General features: G+C 45.1%; 1 protein-coding gene across 1 annotated transcript in view; it reads right to left on the reverse strand.

Annotated features, from left to right (window-relative positions):
• Window positions 1–4,311: 4,311 nt before the first annotated feature.
• LOC126178419 (translation initiation factor IF-2-like) overlaps window positions 4,312–23,398 on the reverse strand; it is a 124,783-nt gene continuing 105,696 nt past the window's right edge. The window contains exons 5-6 of the mRNA XM_049924534.1: window positions 4,593–4,762; window positions 4,312–4,511 (exon numbers count right to left, since the gene is read on the reverse strand). Coding sequence (XP_049780491.1) covers window positions 4,312–4,511; window positions 4,593–4,762 — 370 coding nt within the window. The remainder of the gene's footprint in view (window positions 4,512–4,592; window positions 4,763–23,398) is intronic.

Here is a 23,398-nt window from a genome sequence, read left to right on the forward strand (position 1 = left end):
TACTCATGTGTGGGTTCATGGCAACAGCAGCTAACACACCAACTGCACCCGCTTCTCCTGTGACGGGCCTGTTACGGACCCGTTTGCGTGCTACGACCATACCTGTTGCATACAGTTGGCAGTAGATGTTTTGCAATGTGCGGCACGTTGGATGCTCTCTGTCCGGGTACCGTTCTGCATACACCCTGCAGGCTTCAGCTGCATTTCGTCGACACTCGCCTTAGATGAGTATCATCTCCACCTTTTTAGAGTTCGAATACACCATGGTCACAGTTCCTACAACACTACACTATCACAGACGTCTGGTAACACGGTGTACTACAGTTGGTCTGCGTGCGGAGACGAATGCAGAATAACAATAGCAGCAAGCGCTACATGCGGACACTGCGACAGCTAGACCAAACCACAACAGTGCACTACAGCCACACTCGTAAACACGGTCGTCATCGTAAACATGTCCCTGCAGATGCTGCTCGCCGACCGTGGCCCGTGTTTGTTACAACACGCAACTGAACGTCGGAGGTTTCAAGCGTCAACTTTAGGTTACAATATCTCCGGATGTAATTAACATTTTACAATGCAACAAACGGCACTGATTACGTATTTGTTTATATGTTCAGATGTGCTAACAAAACTAACGTGGTTCCATTTAAAAAAACGTAGGTTTGTGTTAAAAACATACTTCCGTGCATTTTTGTATGGTTTGTATTAAACAATTACACTAGCCCCTCCCCTCACGTTCGGTCTGTGGAATCGGTTCGTCAGTATTTGATGTGGTTTACGAAATATATCCAGCGGTAATGTTAGGTGACTCACCCTATATATATAGGGTGTTACAAAAAGGTACGGCCAAACTTTCAGGAAACATTCCTCACACACAAATAAAGAAAAGATGTTATGTGGACATGTGTCCGGAAACGCTTAATTTCCATGTTAGGGCTCATTTTAGTTTCGTCAGTATGTACTGTACTTCCTCGATTCACCGCCAGTTGGCCCAATTGAAGGAAGGTAATGTTGAACATGTGCCTTTACAAGTACGACACAACATGTGGTTGTGTTGGTACCGCAACCGCGGTACCAAATGTAGAGACTCTTCGTGCTCGTATTGTGGACGGCTGTGATACAATACGCCATTCTCCAGGGCTGCATCAGCGCATCAGGGATTCCATGCGACGGAGGGTGGATGTATGTATCCTCGCTAACGGAGGACATTTTGAACATTTCCTGTAACAAAGTGTTTGAAGTCACGCTGGTACGTTCTGTTGCCGTGTGTTTCCATTCCATGATTAATGTGATATGAAGAGAAGTAATAAAATGAACTCTAACATGGAAAGTAAGCGTTTCCGGACACATGTCCACATAACATTTTTCTTTCTTTGTGTGTGAGGAATGTTTCCTGAAAGTTTGGCCGTACCTTTTTGTGACACCCTGTATATATACTTCATTATAACGCACAGAACGTTAGTGCAACCATGTGAAACGCTCAGAATAGTCTTCCTTCGGAATGTTGTGGAACTCGCACAATTTCATGGCGAATCACCTTACACTTGGTCGTTCTGCCATGGGTTCGTATTGGTAACAGCAAGTGCCGTCACCCTTGATGATTTAATCCGGGAAAGAAATGTCAGCGTTTTTCATTTCAGTCAAGTCGCGGGAGGCGTCCACACGTCATTGATTTTGTTCGGGTTCAAAACTGGCTCTGAGCACTATGGGACTTAACATCTGAGGTCATCAGTCCTCTAGAACGTAGAACTACTTAAGCCTAACTAACCTAAGGACATCAAACACATCCATGCCCGAGGTCGCCCGGTTCCAGACTGAAACGCCTAGAACCGCTCGGCCACAACGGCCGGCTTTTGTTCAGGAATCAAGACATGCGGGGCAAACTTTGCACACAGTTTTCTTGTTTTCAAAACAATCTAGAGAATCCTATTTGGAGATGTTGCTCCGTTACGATTTGTGACCCAACAGCGTTGACACAGTAAGGGTCGCACGTTCGCGATTTAAGGCCAGGCGCATACTGGAACACAGACGACGAAGGGCAGGGCAGGGGATCATAGCGCAGGTTTTTGTGATCCACAGGTGTAAATGCAACAGAACAAATCTAGGCACAGGGCAGGGCAGAACAGTGCCTGCTTCAGCCTTCGCCACGCTGTATCTGTGTCACAGTTTACTGTGCGAGCGCCACGCTGCTGACGGGGCGGCATACGGATCACGTGCTCTCGCAGGGTGGGAACGACAATGGGTACTGTCTCCCAATACGCGCGAAGGATTTCCTTCGCTGTACTGCCCTACCCTGGCTTCGTCGCCTGCGTCCCAATATGCGCCTGGCCTAACACTGCATGCTCACAACTGACTGGTCGAAAACACACCCTTAGTTTCCAGCAGTTAGTTCCATCTGACACCGTAGTTGCATCACTCACGTCACTCTTACGCCACGTCTCTAGAAAAGTGTAGCGTTACAAAAGATTGGAAAAGGGCACAGGTCATCCTCGTTTTCAAGAAGGGACGTTGAACAGATGTGCAGAACTATAGACCTATATCTCTAACGTCGATCAGTTGTAGAATTTTGGAACACGTATTATGTTCGAGTATAATGACTTTTCTGGAGACTAGAAATCTACTCTGTAGGAATCAGCATGGGTTTCGAAAAAGACGGTCGTGTGAAACCCAGCTCGCGCTATTCGTCCACCAGACTCAGAGGGTCATAGACGCGGGTTCCCAGGTAGATGCCGGTTTTCTTGACTTCCGCAAGGCGTCTGATACAGTTCCCCACACTCGTTTAAAGAACATGATCTATCAGACCAATTGTGTGATTGGATTGAAGAGTTCCTAGATAGCAGAACGCAGCATGACATTCTCAATGGAGAGAAGTCTTCCAAAGTAACAGTGATTTCAGGTGTGCCGCAGGGGAGTGTGGTAGGACCGTTGCTATTCACAATATATATATATATATATATATATATATATATATATATATATATATATATATATACGACCTTGTGGTTAACATCGGAAGTTTAGTGAGGCTTTTTGCGGATGATGCTGTAGTATATTGAGAGGTTGTAACAATGGAAAATTGTACTGAAATGCAGGAGTATCTGCAAAGAATTGACGCATGGTGCAGGGAATGGCAATTAAATCTCAGTGTAGACAAGTGTAATGTGCTGCGAATACATAGAAAGAAAGATCCTTTATCATTTAGCTACAATATGGCAGGTCAGCAACTGGAAGAAGTTAATTCCATAATTTATCTGGGAGTAGGTATTAGGAGTGATTTAAGATGGAATGACCATATAAAATTAATGTTCGGTAAGGCAGATGCCAGACTGAGATTCATTGGAAGAATCCTAAGGAAATGGAGTCCGAAAATAAAGGAAGTAGGTTACAGTACACTTGTTCGCCCACTGCTTGATTACTGCTCACCAGTGTGGGATCCGTACCAAGTGGGGTTGATAGAAGAGATAGAGAAGATCCAACGGAGAGCAGCGCGCTTCGTTACAGGATCGTTTAGTAATCGCGAAAGCGTTACGGAGATGATAGATAAACTCCAGTGGAAGACTCTGCAGGAGAGACGCTCAGTAGCTCGGTACGGGCTTTTGTTGAAGTTTCGAGAACATACCTTCACCGGGGAGTCAAGCAGTATATTGCTCCCTCCTACGTATATCTCGCGGAGAGACCATGAGGATAAAATCAGTAAGATTAGAGCCCACACAGAGGCATACCCACAAACTTTCTTTCCACGAACGCCGGCCGCGATGGCCGAGGGGTTCTAGGCGCTACGGTCGCAGGTTCGAATCCTGCCTCGGGCATGGATTTGTGTGTGACGTCCTTAGGTTAGTTAGGTAAAGTAGTTCTAAGTTCTAGGGGACTGATGACCTCAGAAGTTAAGTCCCATAGTGCTCAGAGCCATTTGAACCATTTTTGGAACCCTTAGGACGGATGGTGTGTATGTAGATGAAGACGTAGGTTGGGTAATGGTGGAGCTGCCAAACACTAATGTCATCTTTATAGGAATTATCAGTACAGTTACTTTGAGCGAGTTAGAGATCCGGAGGGAAATCTGAATCTGGATGACCAGTTGGCTGTTTAAAACCCGCTCCTCCTGTCCATTTTGTTGTAGCCACTCTTCAGATGTCGCTCGGAAGTGTTCCACTCTTTTGATGCTTCACTGTAGCTGTAATGCGGCAGAGAGAGAAAGAGAGAGAGATAGAGAAAGGGTGGCGGAAGGGGGGGGGGAGGCAGGAGGCCCAGCCGTAAATTCTCGCGTTCTTTCTGGAAAGCGACGCCCGACGAAAGCGCAGGAACGAGTTAATTACACTTGCAAATTGGCGCGCGCCACAGCCGCGGCGTAAGGGCGGTCGCTTCCGCCGGCTCGGGCCGCGAGGAAGCGGCGCCGCCGCAGCGGCCGCGGTGGCGACTGGGCGCGGGCCGGCAATTACATTCTTCACACGGCGCGGCGGGAGCGCTGTTCACAGCCGGCTCGCTTGGTGCGGCTCGCCCGCCCCCACCTGCTCCGTGACCAATGCCGCCTCCGTGCCTGCCAGAGCCTCGCTATCTCCATTCGCGCCAGTGCCGCTCCACGCGCCCGCCTGTCCGGAACGGATGTCCAGATTGTCTCGGCTCCGGCAACAGTCGCGTCGGAACTGCCAGCGCCTGCGCGTGGCGTGACGTGGTTTGGCTCGCGGCGCCCTGCCGCCCACGCACGGCTCGGCGAGCTCGAAATTTTAGGCTCTCCGGGATACAGTGTCCGTCATTGTTGCTGAGCCGAGTAAAAAGGCACACAGAATAAATTCTCAATGCCGTAGCCAGATGTAAGTGAAATCGTACAGTTTGATAAATCTGTGTCATCACATGGTGAAAGCAAGGTTAAAAAAGACTGTTCTCCTGGAAGCGTATACATCCCACACCGAATGACAATAAGAACGTTCTGATTAAAGCATCGAAGTAACGTAATGAATTTAAGTTATACACTGTGGTGACAAAAGACATGGGATAGTGATATGCAAACATAAGACGGCGGTAGTACACAAACTACACTACTGGCCATTAAAATTGCTACACCAGGAATATATGCAGATGATAAACGGGTATTCATTGCACAAATATATTATGCTAGAACTGACATGTGATTACATTTTCACGCAATTTGGGTGCATAGATCCTGAGAAATCAGTACCCAGAACAACCACCTCTGGCGCAAGTAACGGCCTTGATACGCCTGGCCATTGAGTCAAACAGAACTTGGATGGCGTGTACAGGTACAGCTGCCCATGCAGCTTCAACACGATACCACAGTTCATTAAGAGTGGTGACTGGCGTATTGTGACGAGCCAGTTGCTCCGCCACCATTGACCACGCGTTTTCAATTGGTGAGAGATCTGGAGAATGTGCTGGCCAGGGCAGCAGTCGAACATTTTCTGTATCCAGAAAGGCCCGTACAGGACCTGCAACATGCGGTCGTGCATTATCCTGCTGAACTGTAGGGTTTCGCAGGGATCGAATGAAGGGTAGAGCCACGGGTCGTAACACATCTGAAATGTAACGTCCACTGTTCAAAGTGCCGTCAATGCGAACAAGAAGTGACCGAGACGTGTCGGTATTTTTATGTATATGGTTATCCACATATGAGACGTTTACTCAAAAATACCAATTTGACAGTGTGTTGTTGTTACAAATGTGGTTTAAGAGGTCAAAGAGGGACTGAAAAACGGAAAATATTTCCCGGAAAGAGCCGTCACAGGTTGCATCACATTTGAAGTGATAAAAGTCGTGAGATCCCACATAATACCGTGTCCGACCTACTTTTGTCGGGCGTAGTGTAGCAGCTCGACATGGTATGAACAAGTTGTTGGAAATCCCTTGCAGAAATATTGAGTTATGCTGCCTCTACAGCCGTCCAAAATAGCGAAAGTTTTGCCCGTCCAGGATTTTGTGCCACTGACCTGTCGGTTATGTTCCATTATCGTTCGATGGGATTGAAGTCAGGCGATCTGCGTGACCAAATCATTCGCTCGAATTCTTCAGGCTAATCGAGAACAATCCTGGCCTGGTGACATAGTGCGTTACCATACATAAATTTCATCCCTGTTTCGGAACGAAGTCCGTGAATGGCTGCAAATGGTCTCCAAGTAGGCGGACTTATTCATGTCTAGTCAATAATCGCTTCAGCTGGACCGGAGGACCCTGTCCATTCCGTGTGAATACAGCCCACGCCATTGCGGAGCCACCACAAGCTTGCACAGTATCTTGTCGACAACCTGGATCCATGGATTCGTGGGATTCGAACCAAATCATGTTCCAAAACAGCGATGAAATTTATGTATGGTAATGCACTACGTCACCAGGCCAGGATTGTTCTCGATTAGCCTGAAGAATTCGAGCGAATGATTTGCTCACGCAGATCGCTTGACTTCAATCCCATCGAACGATAATGAAACATAACCGACAGGTCAGTGGCACAAAATCCTGCACGGGCAAAACTTTCGCTATTTTGGACGGCTGTAGAGGCAGCGTAACTCAATATTTCTGCAAGGGATTTCCAACAACTTGTTCATACCATGTCGAGCTGCTACACTGCGCCCGACAAAAGTAGGTCGGACACGGTATTATGTGGGATCTCACGACTTTTATCACTTCAAATGTGATGCAACCTGTGACGGCTCTTTCCGGGAAATATTTTCCGTTTTTCAGTCCCTCTTTGACCTCTTAAACCACATTTGTAACAAAAACACACTGTCAAATTGGTATTTTTGAGTAAACGTCTCATATGTGGATAACCATATACATAAAAATACCGACGTAGCAGAATTTTTTTTTGGTACCAAATACAAAACCACTACGTTTGTAGTCGTAGGTTGTCAAAAACAGGTTGCCTGAAAAAGTAGACAAACATAGGTAAAGAGGGCATCCCTGTCCAAAACTAGGCTAGTAGCATCAAACATTAGCCTCAACTTGAAGAATAAATTTCTGAGTATGTACGTTTGGAGCGCAGCATTGTTTGAACCTGAATCATGGGCTGTGGGGAATCGGGAAAAGAAGAAAATCGAAGCGTTTGAGATTTAGAGTTGTAGGAGGATATTAGAAATTACGGTGACTGATAGGAAATGAGGGTGATCTCTTCAGAATCGGCGAGAAAATTAGAATGTGGAAAAACGCTGAAAACCGTAGGGGACAGGATTATAGGACATGTGGTAAGATATCAGGGAATAACGTCCATGGTATCAGAAGGACCTGTAGAGGATAAACTTTCTAGGGTAAGACGGAGAGTGGAATATATCCACCAAATAACTGAGGACGTAGTGTGCAACTGATTCTCTGGTGATTAAGAGGTTGGCAGAGGAAAGAATGTCATGGTGAGCCATGTTGTTGTTGTTGTTGTGGTCTTCAGTCCTGAGACTGGTTTGATGCAGCTCTCCATGCTACTCTATCCTGTGCAAGCTTCTTCATCTCCCAGTATCTACTGCAACCTACATCCTTCTGAATCTGCTTAGTGTATTCATCTCTTGGTCTCCCTCTACGATTTTTACCCTCCACACTGCCCTCCAAAGCTAAATTTGTGATCCCTTGATGCCTCAAAACATGTCCTATCAACCGATCCCTTCTTCTAGTCAAGTTGTGCCACAAACTTCTCTTCTCCCCAATCCTATTCAATACCTCCTCATTAGTTACGTGATCTACCCACCTTATCTTCAGCATTCTTCTGTAGCACCACATTTCGAAAGCTTCCATTCTCTTCTTGTCCAAACTAGTTATCGTCCATGTTTCACTTCCATACATGGCTACACTCCATACAAATACTTTCAGAAACGACTTCCTGACACTTAAATCTATACTCGATGTTAACAAAGTCCTCTTCTTGAGAAACGCTTTCCTTGCCATTGCCAGTCTACATTTTATATCCTCTCTACTTCGACCATCATCGGTTATTTTACTCCCTAAACAGCAAAACTCCTTTCTACTTTAAGTGTCTCATTTCCTAATCTAATTCCCTCAGCATCACCCGACTTAATTTGACTACATTCCATTATCCTCGTTTTGCTTTTGTTGATGTTCATCTTATATCCTCCTTTCAAGACACTGTCCATTCCGTTCAACTGCTCTTCCAAATCCTTTGCTGTCTCTGACAGAATTACAATGTCATCGGCGAACCTCAAAGTTTTTACTTCTTCTCCATGAATTTTAATACCTATTCCGAATTTTTCTTTTGTTTCCTTTACTGCTTGCTCAATATACAGATTGAATAACATCGGGGAGAGGCTACAACCCTGTCTTACTCCTTTCCCAACAACTGCTTCCCTATCATGCCCCTCGACTCTTATAACTGCCATCTGGTTTCTGTACAAACTGTAAATAGCCTTTCGCTCCCTGTATTTTACCCCTGCCACCTTCAGAATTTGAAAGAGAGTATTCCAGTTAACATTGTCAAAAGCTTTCTCTAAGTCTACAAATGCTAGAAATGTAGGTTTGCCTTTTCTTAATCTTTCTTCTAAGATAAGTCGTAAGGTCAGTATTGCCTCACGTGTTCCAACATTTCTACGGAATCCAAACTGACCTTCCCCGAGGTCGGCTTCTACCAGTTTTTCCATTCGTCTGTAAAGAATTCGCGTTAGTAATTTGCAGCTGTGACTTATTAAACTGATAGTTCGGTAATTTTCACATCTGTCAACACCTGCTTTCTTTGGGATTGGAATTATTATATTCTTCTTGAAGTCTGAGGGTATTTCGCCTGTCTCATACATCGTGCTCACCAGATGGTAGAGTTTTGTCATGACTGGCTCTCCCGAGGCCATCAGTAGTTCAAATGGAATGTTGTCTACTCCCGGGGCCTTGTTTCGACTCAGGTCTTTCAGTGCTCTGTCAAACTCTTCACGCAGTATCTTATCTCCCACTTCGTCTTCATCTACATCCTCTTCCATTTCCATAATATTGTCCTCAAGTACATCGCCCTTGTATAAACCCTCTATATACTCCTTCCACCTTTCTGCCTTCCCTTCTTTGCTTATAACTGGGTTGCCATCTGAGCTCTTGATATTCATACATGTGGTTCTCTTCTCTCCAAAGGTCTCTTTAATTTTCCTGTAGGCAGTATCTATCTTACCCCTAGTGAGACAAGCCTCTACATCCTTACATTTGTCCTCTAGCCATCCCTGCTTAGCCATTTTGCACTTCCTGTCGATATCATTTTTGAGACGTTTGTATTCCTTTTTGCCTGCTTCATTTACTGCATTTTTATATTTTCTCCTTTCATCAATTAAATTCAATATTTCTTCTGTTACCCAAGGATTTCTATTAGCGCTCGTCTTTTTACCTACTTGATCCTCTGCTGCCTTCACTACTTCATCCCTCAGAGCTACCCATTCTTCTTCTACTGTATTTCTTTCCCCCATTCCTGTCAATTGTTCCCTTATGCTCTCCCTGAAACTCTGTACAACCTCTGGTTCTTTCAGTTTATCCAGGTCCCATCTCCTTAAATTCCCACCTTTTTGCAGTTTCTTCAGTTTCAATCTGCAGTTCATAACCAATAGATTGTGGTCAGAATCCACATCTGCCCCAGGAAATCTCTTACAATTTAAAACCTGGTTCCTAAATCTCTGTCTTACCATTATATAATCTATCTGATATCTTTTAGTATCTCCAGGATTCTTCCAGGTATACAACCTTCTTTTATGATTCTTGAACCAAGTGTTGGCTATGATTAAGTTATGCTCTGCGCAAAATTCTACAAGGCGGCTTCCTCTTTCATTCCTTCCCCCCAATCCATATTCACCTACTATGTTTCCTTCTCTCCCTTTTCCTACTGACGAATTCCAGTCACCCATGACTGTTAAATTTTCGTCTCCCTTCACTACCTGAATAATTTCTTTTATCTCGTCATACATTTCATCTATTTCTTCGTCATCTGCAGAGGTAGTTGGCATATAAACTTGTACTACTGTAGTAGGCATGGGCTTTGTGTCTATCTTGGCCACAATAATGCGTTCGCTATGCTGTTTGTAGTAGCTAACCCGCACTCCTATTTTTTATTCATTATTAAACCTACTCCTGCATTACCCCTATTTGATTTTGTATTTATAACCCTGTAATCACCTGACCAAAAGTCTTGTTCCTCCTGCCACAGAACTTCACTAATTCCCACTATATCTAACTTTAACCTATCCATTTCCCTTTTTAAATTTTCTAACCTACCTGCCCGATTAAGGGATCTGACATTCCACGCTCCGATCCGTAGAACGCCAGTTTTCTTTCTCCTGATAATGACGTCCTCCTGAGTAGTCCCCGCCCGGAGATCCGAATGGGGGACTATTTTACCTCCGGAATATTTTACCCAAGAGGACGCCATCATCATTTAATCATACAGTAGAGCTGCATGTCCTCGGGAAAAATTACGGCTGTAGTTTCCCCTTGCTTTCAGCCGTTCACAGTACCAGCTGAAGTGACGGACGGAGTTTCGCCTAGTTTCTCTAGCCTGCTACCAGCTTTACGTCGCCGAATATTATTAGGCTGTGTTTACAGACATTTGGAAGTGACGTGTCCCCCCCCCCCCCTGCCACCCCTCTTCCCCACTCTCCCCCTCTCCACAACCCCCCCCCCCCCCCAACGCCACAGTGTCTGCGTGCCAGAATAGCTCGCGGACGTGGCGCAGATGTGACGACGGTAGTTGAGACGAAGCGCGGTACTTTCCGTGGTTGTAGATAATGATCTTGGCCGGAAAACCGCTGCGCCGCGGCAACAAGAAGACGCATTCAGACGGGAAAGAGATGTCCCTTGAGCCGGCGATAAGAGCTCACTGTTCGCAACTATGCCCGCTTTTTCGGAGAAAAGGACAGAGACGTGCACACACAGCCCGAGGACGCCCTTCTGTTCCAAACTGTGCTACTGCGCAGATGGGAAGCCCGTCAGGGACCGCGCTCCCTTGCGTCCTGCGTCGTTTTACTTTTCTTAACGGTGTCCCCGCCGAGCACTTTAATTGGACCTCGTAATTAAATCCGGTCGCTATCTGCCGCAGCAACAACATCAACACCAGACCACTGTGACACGGCCGTTTCCGCTCTACAAACATGGCAATTACCTACGAAACAAGCATAGAGATGTGGGATTCGCAACCAAGCACTTCGTTTTCTTGTAGCAGTACCGTGATATTAGAGTATTAGAGAGGACTTTAGTGTATGCCGTTATTATAGAGATTATGCACATTCCGTTTGATCACCCTTCCGTGCTTTTGGTCTCTAGTAGGCGTATTGCCGTAAACAATGTATCGGGTGGTTCCAATTTAAGTGCAGCTACTCATAGAGGTCCAGTGTGATATTTAACTATCGTATTACAGCGTAACTAGTGAGTTAGTTTGGAACCAATTTAAAATAGGAAAAAGTTAGTTCCAATTTTTACCAGCAAGTGCAGATTTGGCGCTCTGAATGCAAGAAAGACGAACAGAAATGTTTGGTTGTGTAATGGATTAGAAACAGAAACGGTCAGACGGTTGAGAAAGGCATAATGTTGGTTTCATTATTAACTGCACCAGAGACGTCGATGAGATGCTGTGCAGCGTCAGATTTGCGCCTGGTGTCCAAAATTGGAATTAATGTTTTTTCTTCCACAAATGAGTTTCCCATTTACGTCTTAGCATATCTACCACGTTTTGCTGTTGTACGATAATTAGAGCTCACACTCAACATGCATGAGAGGCTTCTAATGGTTCAAATGGCTCTGAGCACTATGGGACTCAACATCTGAGGTCATCAGTTCCCTAGAACTTAGAACTACTGAAACCTAACTAACCTAAGGACATCACACACATCCATACCCGAGGCAGGATTCGAACCTGCGACCGTAGCAGTCACTCAGTTCCGGACTGAAGTGCCGAGAACCGCACGGCCACCGCGGCCGGCATGAGAGGCTTCACTTTTAATTATAACCACCTGATGTATTGTAGGGAATGAAATCCGCCTTTGCTTGAAAGAAATGTAGCCCAAACATGGGCGGGCATTCTGTATTCACGTCATTATATTTAAAAGTAATGTTTCTTCAAAGAGGAAAGGGTCCTTATTGTGGAACGCGACAAAAGTGCTCATTTGAAGCAAGTACTTATGTTTTGGCAACCTGTTTTTAAAATATTCTTGCAGATAAGCACTTGTAAGTCTTCATCATAATAGAATTACTTAATTACTAGTTTTTTTTACACTGCCTAACGTGAGCGTGAAGCACCCAGGAGACCTGGTCGGGTGACAATGTAAGTTCGTCCGCGTACAGACCGTCGGCGGGTAAATAAGGGAGAAGCGATTGTCTGTGACAGGAAGAACGGCGACAAGAGTGGTTTACTGTTGTTTGTGTTTGGTGTTGTTACCAAGACTGGTAGAATATACACTGAAGAGCCAAAGAAACTGGTACACATGAGCAATATAGTGTAGGGCCCCCGCGAGCCGGCGAAAGTGCCGCTACACGACGTGGCATGAACTGGGCTAATGTGTGAAGTAGTGCTGGAGGCAACTGACGCTATGAATCCTGCAGAGCCGTACACAGATCCGTAGGAGTACGAGGGGTTGGAGATCTCCTCTGAACACAACGTTGCAAGGCATCCCAGATATGCTCAATAACGTTCATGTCTGGGGAGTTTGGTGGCCAGCGGAAGTGTTTAAACTCAGAAGGGTGTTCCTGGAGCCACTCTGTAGCAATTCCGGGCGTGTGGGGTGTCACATTGTCCTGCTCGAATCGCCCAAGTCCGTCTGATTGCGCAATGGACATAAATGCATGCAAATGATTATACAGGATGCTTACGTACGTGTCACCTGCCAGAGTAGTATCTAGACACATCAGGGGTCCCATATCACTCCAACTGCACGCGCCTCACACCATTACAAAGAATCCAGCAGCTTGAACAGTCTTCTGCTGACATGCAGGTTCCTCGGATTCATGAGGCTGTCTCGATACCAGTATACGTCCTTCCGCGCGATACAATTTGAAACGAGACTCGTCCGACCAGGCAGTATGTTTCCAGTCATCAACAGTCCAATGACGGTGTTGACGGGCCCAGGCGACTCTTAAAGCTTTCTGTCGTGCAGTCATCAAGGGTACAAGAGTGATCCTTCGGGCCCTAAAGCCCAGATCGATGATGTTTCGTTGAATCGTTCGCCTTCTGAGTCTTGTTGACGGTCCAGCATTGAAATCTGCAGCAATTTGCGGAAGGGTTGTACTTCTGCCACGTCGAATCATTCTCTTCCGTCGTTGTTGCTCCCGTTCTTGCAGGATCTTTTTCCGGCCGCATCTCGTGCGCCGACTACCACGTTTGAACTCACTTAAATCTTGATAACCTTCCATTGTAGCAGCAGACATAATAAGTGCGCCAGACATATGGGCGTTGCGACGGCAGTGTCGTATTCTGTCTGTTTATATATCTTCGTATTTGAATACGAGTACCTGTACCTGTTTCTTTGGCGCTTCAATGTATAAGGGAAGTGAACAGCGTCAGATGTTGAGTGATCATTGTGATGGACGCGGAGTTGCCACGTTCTCTTATGAAACCGTATCGTGGTGCCTGCTTTCAACATTAGAACGCTCGTCTACATACGGCAATGTCTCTATCGACTGACTACGTGATACTGAGATACTGCCGTGGACAGCAAGAGCGGCAGATCTGTCCCCGATAGAACATCTGACCCATTGTCAATATCCAGTTATATCAAGAACCAGTTACAACAGTTGTGCTTGCCTCAGGAATGGTTACAACGGCTTCATGACACCCTTCCCAACCGAATCAGTGGATCCAGCAGGCGAGCGGGTTTACAGCACCCTGCTGCAGAAAGAGATCATATTGCCAAATTCTTTGTAAAGCTGACTCGACTTCCGTAATCAGTAAAATAACATCACGTATCCCACCAACCGGTGATGTCTCACTTCGTTTTCACTGCCTATCCTGGTGCTTCACTTCTCTGGTCATGCAGCGTATTCGTAACGTTACAAATTTAGGACAATTCGCAGTTATTTTCAAAATCTTCTGCGTTATTTATGAAATGATAATATCTCTGCCGGCAACTGCAGTTACTGTTAATTTTCTACTGTTGGCCCATTTCTGATCTAATGCCACTGTCAAATGGTCGTCGTCATTTAGGAGGGCAGGTCGCAATGCTGTCCGGTCAGCATGCTGCCCGGTCACCATCAAACGGAAGGCAAACGTAAAACAAAAAATGGTTCAAATGGCTCTGAGCACTATGGGACTTAACAGCTGTGGTCATCAGTCCCCTAGAACTTAGAACTACTTAAACCTAACTAACCTAAGGACATCACACACATCCATGCCCGAGGCGGGATTCGAACCTGCGACCGTAGCAGTCGCGCGATTCCGGACTGCGTGCCTAGAACCGCGAGATCACCGCGGCCGGCAAACGTAAAACAGTTCAAAAGCGAAAGCAGAAGCGAGATCACTGTCCATTGCGTGTCAGCTGTAACGAATTAATTGTCATAGCACCGCGGTCGTCAGCTATTACAGATATGGACCATTCTCAGAAGAACCGACAGTAGTACATTAGCTGTAGGTCTCAAGAATAAAGTTGGCGCTGATAGGGCCGCATGTCTAAGCACAGAAACGAAAGGCAGTAAGTTCCGTATAGAGCTAGAGATAATAAAGTAAAAGATTGGAAGAAAATAACGACTTTCAAGTAACATCCTCATTAAAACATTCGTTTGTTTTCAAGTCAATTGCAGAAATGAACTAATGCTGCGACCGTTTTGCGAACAAGAGATAATTGTAGAAGATACAGCACCCCATAGTGATATCTTTGAAGTTTTAATTTGTCTTTTCAGACTTCAGGACTCTCATGATTAGATTGCAATGTTCGGAATAACGGACGTTAGTTCCCTGCTGATTCAAGACTTATGGTAGCTGCAGCGACCTTTTAAGCACTTGATGATACCACCAGTTGCGCTGCAGGTAAAAAACGGTTAGAGATAATCTGTCCCGAAGGCGATAAAGCATAGAAAGGACGTATGCAGAAAGCAGTTCTTGATGATGGAAAACAGGATGATGAGTCAGCCAACTAACCCCAGTTCAGTATTGTGGCAAATTATTGTTTTAGATCGAAGCAAAAAAATTAAATAATTTGTAATTTAAAAATGAGCACAAACAGTGTCGCCAGCAATAAACTTTTATTTTGTGGCAACCGGCTTTAGTCATCTGCAGCAGACGTTCGGGGAGCTGTAACAGCCGCCGCCTACCATCATGGTATGAAGTCGGAAGATGGTCAAAAACTGGCCGAAATCGGTTACAAAAAATTAATGCTCTTTGCAGTGTGTGCTAATTTTTAAAGTACTTTTTGCCAGACCGCTTTTCTCCACGAGATATGTTCACAAAAAATTACTAAATTATTTGTAATTTCAGAGTACGATGCTTAATGAGATGGTATGCGTTTGATGACGCACAAACAGAGCACATTAACTGCGCGCTCAGTCGCTGAATTTATTAAACTTTTGCTCATCAACTATGAATATCATAGCAGAAAAAAAACAAAAATTACAAGGTATGTTTTTGCGTCCCCTTTTACGGCGCCACCAGGTGAAATTCGGTGTGACGGCATTTCAGAAAAGTTAAAGCTATAAAATTAATTATCCGTGGAGATATGACAAAAATAAGAAAAGGTACTGGCGCTATTCCAGGTTGGTTGGTGCTTTAATCTGAAGTCACGCCAGTTTGGACAGGTGGAGTTGTTTTTGTTGTGAAACAAATCGTAGGTAGCGCTGCCCCCCAGTGGAGCACCTCTGCGTTCGCACAGCCAGCAGGCATAGGATAAATGACGGGGCGTGTTCTCGGTGCATACACCAGCCGAACACTTGGCAAGGTAGGGAGGGCGGCTGCTGGAATGAAAGCCACTTAATGCATTTAAATTAATGGAAATAGGTGGAAAATGACTGCAGTTTAAAGTTAAAGAGGAGCAGAAACACGCCAGCGATGTCTAAAGAATGCAGATGCCCTAGCGTCTAACTATAAGGGCACCACAGACTGCCGCTGCGTAGTCTAGGTACCGGAGAAAACATCTCGAGTCGGCCACATCTCTTCGTTTGCTACTTGGACATACTCAGACCAATGTCGTACAGTCCTTAGACATTAATTAGAAATAAGAAAAAAATAGGGGCAAGTATGAAAAGTGACTGCTACCAAGACCAAAAGCTAGTTTCTGGAATCTTATATTCTGGCGTGTAATCTACGAAAGACAACGAAACCAGACACTAATCCCCAAGCTAATTACCTCAGATTTAAAAATACTAAAAACGCGGTAACGGTGAATATATTTTAGTGTCGAGTTAAAGATAATGATCGGCAGACAGGTGCATAGCATATCAAGTTAGTATTAATTCTTGATACGTTTCTTTGGCACAGACTACATTACGTGCGAGAATAGTCTTGTTTATTTGTTGGTGCACAATTATTAATGTACATTAGTATCGCGTAAACACATGCATACGGTGAAATGGCGTAAGCTTTGGGTCACTAAATGTGAATCAATGGTTCCCTGCAGAAACGTCTCTACGAGTAAGATATTTTAAAACCGAAACGAATAGTAACTGTGATAACATTTTGAATATCCCTTCGACTACTTGCGAAATTCACGCCGCGGAGAGCAAAATCTCTAAAGTTAATGGCATTCTGGCTCTAATCATCCTTACTAAGAAGTAAAGTGTACCTTTCGTATCCCGCCTGGATAGGCGGAGCGTGGGTCGGCTCCTGTAACTGCTTCTGTAATATAGGCCGAGAGTGATGGAAGCGAGTAGGAGCAGGAGAGGTGAAGCACTTCGGTACTGCATGTAACTTTAACACATTGTACTGGAATCAAAAACACAAGTAAATGTCAAAGGCATACATAACTTTGGCTAGGATGAACACTTAGGTGTGAAGCCGTAGTCTATGTCTAATCTAATACAAAGTCTCAATAGCAAGCTAGCCCACTCGGTAGTAGAAGAGATGTTTCTAAGACGTCTGCTCTTGATGAAATACGGAGAAATCAAGACGGCACTCGCTGAACTTCACAGCGTTGGCCAGAGGGCGTTGTGGTCGGCGTAGTTACTCTCGTAGTGCCAACGTACGAGAGTGTGCACCTACATTGTGGCATCGCAACTGTCGACGCCACAGTACCTTTCAGGAACTTGGCGAATTCTTTGTTAAAAGACGATTCGTTATTGTGAGCGTCTGTCAGTTACAGTTGATTGGTTCAAATGGGTCTGAGCACTACGCGACTTAACTTCTGAGGTCATCAGTCGCCTAGAACTTAGAACTAATTAAACCTAACTAACCTAAGGACAGCACACACATCCATGCCCGAGGCAGGAGTTGAACCTGCGACCGGAGCGGTCGCTCGGCTACAGACTGTAGCACCTAGAACCGCACGGCCACTCCGGCCGGCAGTTACAGTTGAATAGGACGTATTTTTCACATGTTGTTCAGCGTAACCACAATAGGTTGTATACCCTCGGTGCTCTGCAGCCCAAACGGAACTCAGGAACTTCTGTTTTGGTGACTAAAATGTCAGCATCGGCTGCGTAGTATTTATTTGAAATTTATTGTACTAGGTCGGTATGGATCCAAATGCTGCTAGCATAATAAATTTGAAATAAATCCTGTTTAGCAATGGTCGACATTTTACTCATCATAAATGAAGTTCCGCAGCAAACTCGGTCCTGTGTTCTTTAGGATTCGAAGAGAGAAGAGACAGCATGTTACGCAATGCTCTTCAGAAACGCGGAAGTTAGCGCTTTTTAATACGGAAAAAAACCCTACGATATATAATTCGACATACCGTTCTTCAGTTCCGATCAATAATGCGGAGTCTACGACACAAGGGAAACACCACAGCTCTTCCACCTGAGAAAATCCCTTATATACTATTATCCCCATGGTTTGTCTGTCACCAGAACAGATAAGGAGCTATAGTCATTCGGGAAACTATAAATGAGAGCGGTTAGTAATATTTGTATGTTCAGTAGTGCTATGATAATCTTTCAGTCGTGAGAAGTTTCGTACTACTTAGATTGCTGGAAATAGCTCCTCATTCCACGTTGTCGCTGTACGCAGTTGAACATGTAGTTATTCTTCATCGCACATTTGATCTGTATGGCAGACGGTCGCTAGTGAGTTGCAAGCACTGTGTTACAGTGGAATTGTAAACGTTTTCATCAACTGATCATTCGGAGGGGACGAGTTGTGAATGAACAACGCAAAACGTACTTATTTTAGTCAATCACAGATACACAGATATTTCTAATATTTATATTGGTGATTGAAGAATGTGTAATGAACAACATTACGCCAGTATTTATGTCAGTTGCAGACTAATAATTATACCCATTAAAAGTAGTATTTTTTTAGGTTTGTTAGTACCTCCAAGGACATGTGGCAACAGCAAGTCATCAATGCTTTTACCCTGGGCAGCAGGTCAGGCACTAAAGCGTGGACGCGTAGATGCAAAATGGTTCGTCTGTACTGACTAGCATAGTCCACTTAGTCTTCAGTATGACTGGGCAGAAAACATCAGGTCGTGAAGTATGTGACGTCTTTGTGAGAGACTATTTGACGCAGAGAAAGAAGAACCAGCACACTGATATTTTCATATTAAGGCACCACATATAAAGTATAAAAATATATGTACTTACAACCTTTACACCATATATACCGAACGAGGTGGCGCAGTGGTTAGCACACTGGACTCGCATTCGGGAACATGAGGCTTCAAACTCACGTCCGGCCATCCCGATTTGGGTTTTTCGTGATTTCCCTAAATAGCTTCAGGCAAACGCCGAGATGGTTAATTTGAAAGGGCTCGACTGTCTTCCTTCCCCGTCCATCCGTACGTAGATGGGACCAATGACCTCGCTGTTTCCTCCCCCAGTCCCGAATCAACCGTAAGTTAAACACGTCGTCCCACGTTAAGACCATCGCGCAACAAGAGTGGTCCATTGTCAGAAAAGAATACACGTTTGAGGTTTCCTGAAGACACAGTTTTGCTGCTGTACGGATAACACATGCATCACAGTGCGCGATTGAAATGGCGCGCCAACTGGGAACGAAACCCAAAGTTGAAGTACTGTGGACAGTACGACTCCTGTGGGCAAAACGTTTAAACTGCACACAGATTCACGCTGAAATTCTGGCGATATATGGACAAAGTCCAGTGCCGCACCAGTCGTAGTAGATTGGTGTCATCAATTTGATCAAAGAGGAACAAACGCGGGTGATTCTGATCGGAAAGGATCGTCAACGACCACAGCGGCTATCTGATTCACACGAATCGCAGATTTTGCAACTATGAAGACGTGCACACAGCGATTCTCGATCGGCTCTGTGATCAGGGAGCGGATTTCTATCGTCGAGGAATTGAACGATTGGTAGCACGTCCCAACAATTATTTACTGAGATTTGGTGACTATGCTGAAAAATAATGACATGTATCAGTGTTTGAAGTCTAGAGCGGCATTTAATATAAGTCACTTGATCTGCATTAATACTGTGTAACTCCCTCGCACATATAACTCGCCCTTGCCGTAAATGTGCAGTACCCGTATGCAAATCTTAAGGATTTGAGCAAGTTTCGAATGATGCGTCGCTGCCAACTAACATGGCTCGATGACACTTGGACACTATATAGGAAGAACTGCTATAGTACAGAAAGTAATCTAAGGGAAAACGTTATCAGACGAACAGAAATTACACTGGCGTTTAGAGACAACAGCTATACATAAGTCACCACGTTGCGTAACACTCCCCTAAAAACTAAAACTAAACTTCGCCCGAATAGGACAAGAAGGCCCAACGATACCGACCGGCCGCCATGTCATCCTCAGACCAGAGGCGTTACTGGATGCGGGTGTGGAGGTGCATGTGGTCAGCATACCGCTCACCCGGCCGTATGTCAGTTTACGAGACCGGAGCCGCTATTTCTGACGTAGCTCCTCAATTCATGACAGTGTCCTGGACATTACTACGAACGACAGTACACACTTTGCACTGTACTTCCATACCGCCCACAAGACTGGTAAGGCATTCCCTTCCGGAACAGCGCGTTTGGTCGTTGGTGCACACGGAAATGCCGCCAAGAGTTTCCTCCAAGCATCCCACACGCTCTCGATGGGGTTCAGTAATTTGGATGTAAGTACGCCCATTCATCATTATGCCATCCAACATCATAACACTGGACCAACGCATTTGATAATGGTGGTCGTACCCCCAAATGGCGAAAGGTGGGAACATTTAATGCACCCAGGAACGTTGTCGAACATGATCTTTTTGATGGTCCAGGAGTTACACCCTAGGCATAATGCTGCATTGGGAAACTAATCTCCAAATCTTTGAGCGCAGCATACTCGCCTGTAGACGTTACTGTGTCACTGTACTCCTTCCCCAAGAGCGTCACTCCTTCAAGGGTGCATTCGCTGCTCACTTTATTTTTATGGATGAAAATCTCCGACCGCATCGAACAGCACTGGTGTATGCTCTTGGAGTGAAAGCGTCTTGGATGAATAGAGCGGTCTAACCGTTCGCCCGACTTAAATCCCACCGACAACGTATGTGGTGTGTTCAGGAGATCGATTGCGGTACATCTTCAAACATCAACTTTGATCATGCAGTTGTCGACCCCGCCGATGGAGGAACAGTCTCTTGTGTATTTCCTTCTGATGCTTTCTGTGCTACTCTGTAGCAGTTCTTTTACGTATGGCCCAAATTTCATTGGACTATGTTACAAGGCAGTGATACATCATGCGAAAGCTACTTTCGTCCTTAATGTTTACGTATTAGGATAATTAGAATGCATGGTTAGATGAAAGAGAGGGCCCGATGGTCCGAATATTGGCAGGTGACAAGACTCATAGGATACTTCCTAATATCGAGTCAGACCTCCTTTCGCTTGACGTAGTTCAGCAACTGGACGTAGCATGCAGTCAAAAACTAGTTCGAAGTCCACTGCAGAAATACTGAGTCATCCTGCCTCTTTAGCCGTCCATAATTGCGAGTTGATTTAGTGCAAGAACTGACCTCTCGATTACGTCCCACAAATGTCCGATGGGTGGCCAAATCATTCGTACGAATTGCCCAGAATGTTCTTTAAACCAACTGTGGCTTGGTGACCTGCTACATTGTCAGCCACAAAAATTCCAGTGTTGTTTGGGAACATGAAGTCCACGAATGGCTGCAAATGAAGAAGCCGAACATAACCATTTCCAGTGAATCATCGGTTCAGTTGGACCAGAGGAGCCAGTCCATTCCATGCACATGCAGCATTATGGAGGACAGTGCCTTGACGACAACTTGGGTCCATGGATGCGTGGAGTTTGCGCCACACTTGAACCCTATCATAAGGTCTTGCCGACTGAAATCGGCACTCATCTGACCAGGTCACGGGTATGTTCACGTGTCCAGAAAATTTTCTGCAGGCGATATTGCGCTGTTGGCACAGTAGCGTCGGTCGCCTCCTACCGTAGCCCATTAACACCAAATTTCGCCGATTTGTCCTAACGCACTCGTTCTCTGTATATCTCACTTTGATTTCTGTGGTTAAATGACAGTGTTTCTTGTCTCTTAGAACTGACAACTCCACACAACCTCCGCTGCTCTAGGTCGTTAACTAAAGGCCGTCGGCCACTGCGTTGTCCGTGGTGAGAAGCGTGATATCTGGTGTTCTCGGTGCACTCTTGATACTGCAGATCTCAGAATATTGAATTTTCTAACGATTTCCGAAATGGGATGTCCTATGCGTGTAACCCCAACTACTATTCCGCGATCAAAGTCAACTAATTCCCGTCGAGCCGTCATAATCACGTCGGAAACCTTTTCACATGAATCACCTGAGTGAAAATGACGCTTGGGCAATGTACTGCTCTTTTATATCTTGTGATACTACCTTCCTCTGTACATGTGCATATCGCTATCCCATACGATTGTTACCTTAGGGTATTGTCGTTGTTATTGTTGTGGTCTTCATTCCAAAGAGTGGTTTGATGCAGCTCTCCATGCTACTCTATCCTGTGTAAGTGACTCCATCTCCGAGTAACTACTGCAACCTACATCCCTCTGAATCTGCTTACTGTATTCATCTCTTAGTCTCCCTCTACAATTTTTAACCCACACGCTAGTACTAAATTGGTGATCCATTGATGCCTCAGAACATGTCCTACCAACCGATCCCTTCTTCTAGTCAGGTTGTGCCACAAGCTCCTCTTCTCCCCAATTCTATTCAATACCTCCTCATTAGTTATGTGATCTACCCATCTAATCTTCAGCATTCTTCTGTAGCACCACATATTGAAAGCTTCTATTGTCTTCTTGTCTAAACTATTTACCGTCCATGTTTCGCTTCCATACATGACTACACTCCATAAAAATACTTTCAGAAACGACTTCCTGACACTTAAATCAATACTCGATGTTAACAAATTTCTCTTCTTCAGAAACGCTTTCGTTGCCATTGCAAGTCTACATTTTATATCCACTCTACTTCGAACATCATCAGTTATTTTGCTCCCCAAATAGCAAAACTCCTTTACTACTTTAAGTGTCTCATTTCCTAATCTAATTCCCTCAGCGTCACCCGAATTAATTGGACTACATTCCATTATACTCGTTTTGCTTTTGTTGATGTTCATCTTATATCCCCGTTTCAAGACACTGTCCATTCCGTTCAACTGCTCTTCGAAATCCTTTGCTGTCTCTGACAGAATTACAATGTCATCGGCGAACCTCAAAGTTTTTATCTCTTCGGATTTTAATACCTACTCCGAATTTTTCTTTTGTTTCCTTTACTGCTTGCTCGATATACCGAAGTTAAGCACTGTCGGGCTGGCATAACACTTGGATGGGTGACCATCCGGTCTACCGAGCGCTGTTGGCAAGCAAGGTCCTCTCAACCCTTTTGAGGCAAACTGAGGAGCTACATGATTGAGAAATAGCAGCGCCGGTCTCGTAAACCGATATACAGCCGAAGGGCGGTGTGATGACCACATGCCCGTGCATATCCGAATCCAGTGACGCCTGTGAGCTGAGGGTGACACGATGGCCGGTCGGCACTGTTGGGCCTTCCAAGGCGTGTTCTGACGGAGAGCTCTGTAAAGGATTCGTGCTAGTTGCCGCCAATTATTAAACAGATAGTTCCGTAGCTTTGACACCTGTCAGGACCTTCTTCCTTTGGAATTAAGAGTATTAAGGGCTGTGAATGTAAATGGGCTTTTCGACACAAGAACAATGTCCCTAGCGCTGCCAGGTTAAGGAAATAGAGAAAAAAATACACTCTTGGAAATGGAAAAAAGAACACATTGACACCGGTGTGTCAGACCCACCATACTTGCTCCGGACACTGCGAGAGGGCTGTACAAGCAATGATCACACGCACGGCACAGCGGACACACCAGGAACCGCGGTGTTGGCCGT

The sequence above is a fragment of the Schistocerca cancellata genome, chromosome 1, assembly GCF_023864275.1.
Source record: "Schistocerca cancellata isolate TAMUIC-IGC-003103 chromosome 1, iqSchCanc2.1, whole genome shotgun sequence".
In the NCBI taxonomy this organism is placed as follows: domain Eukaryota; kingdom Metazoa; phylum Arthropoda; class Insecta; order Orthoptera; family Acrididae; genus Schistocerca; species Schistocerca cancellata.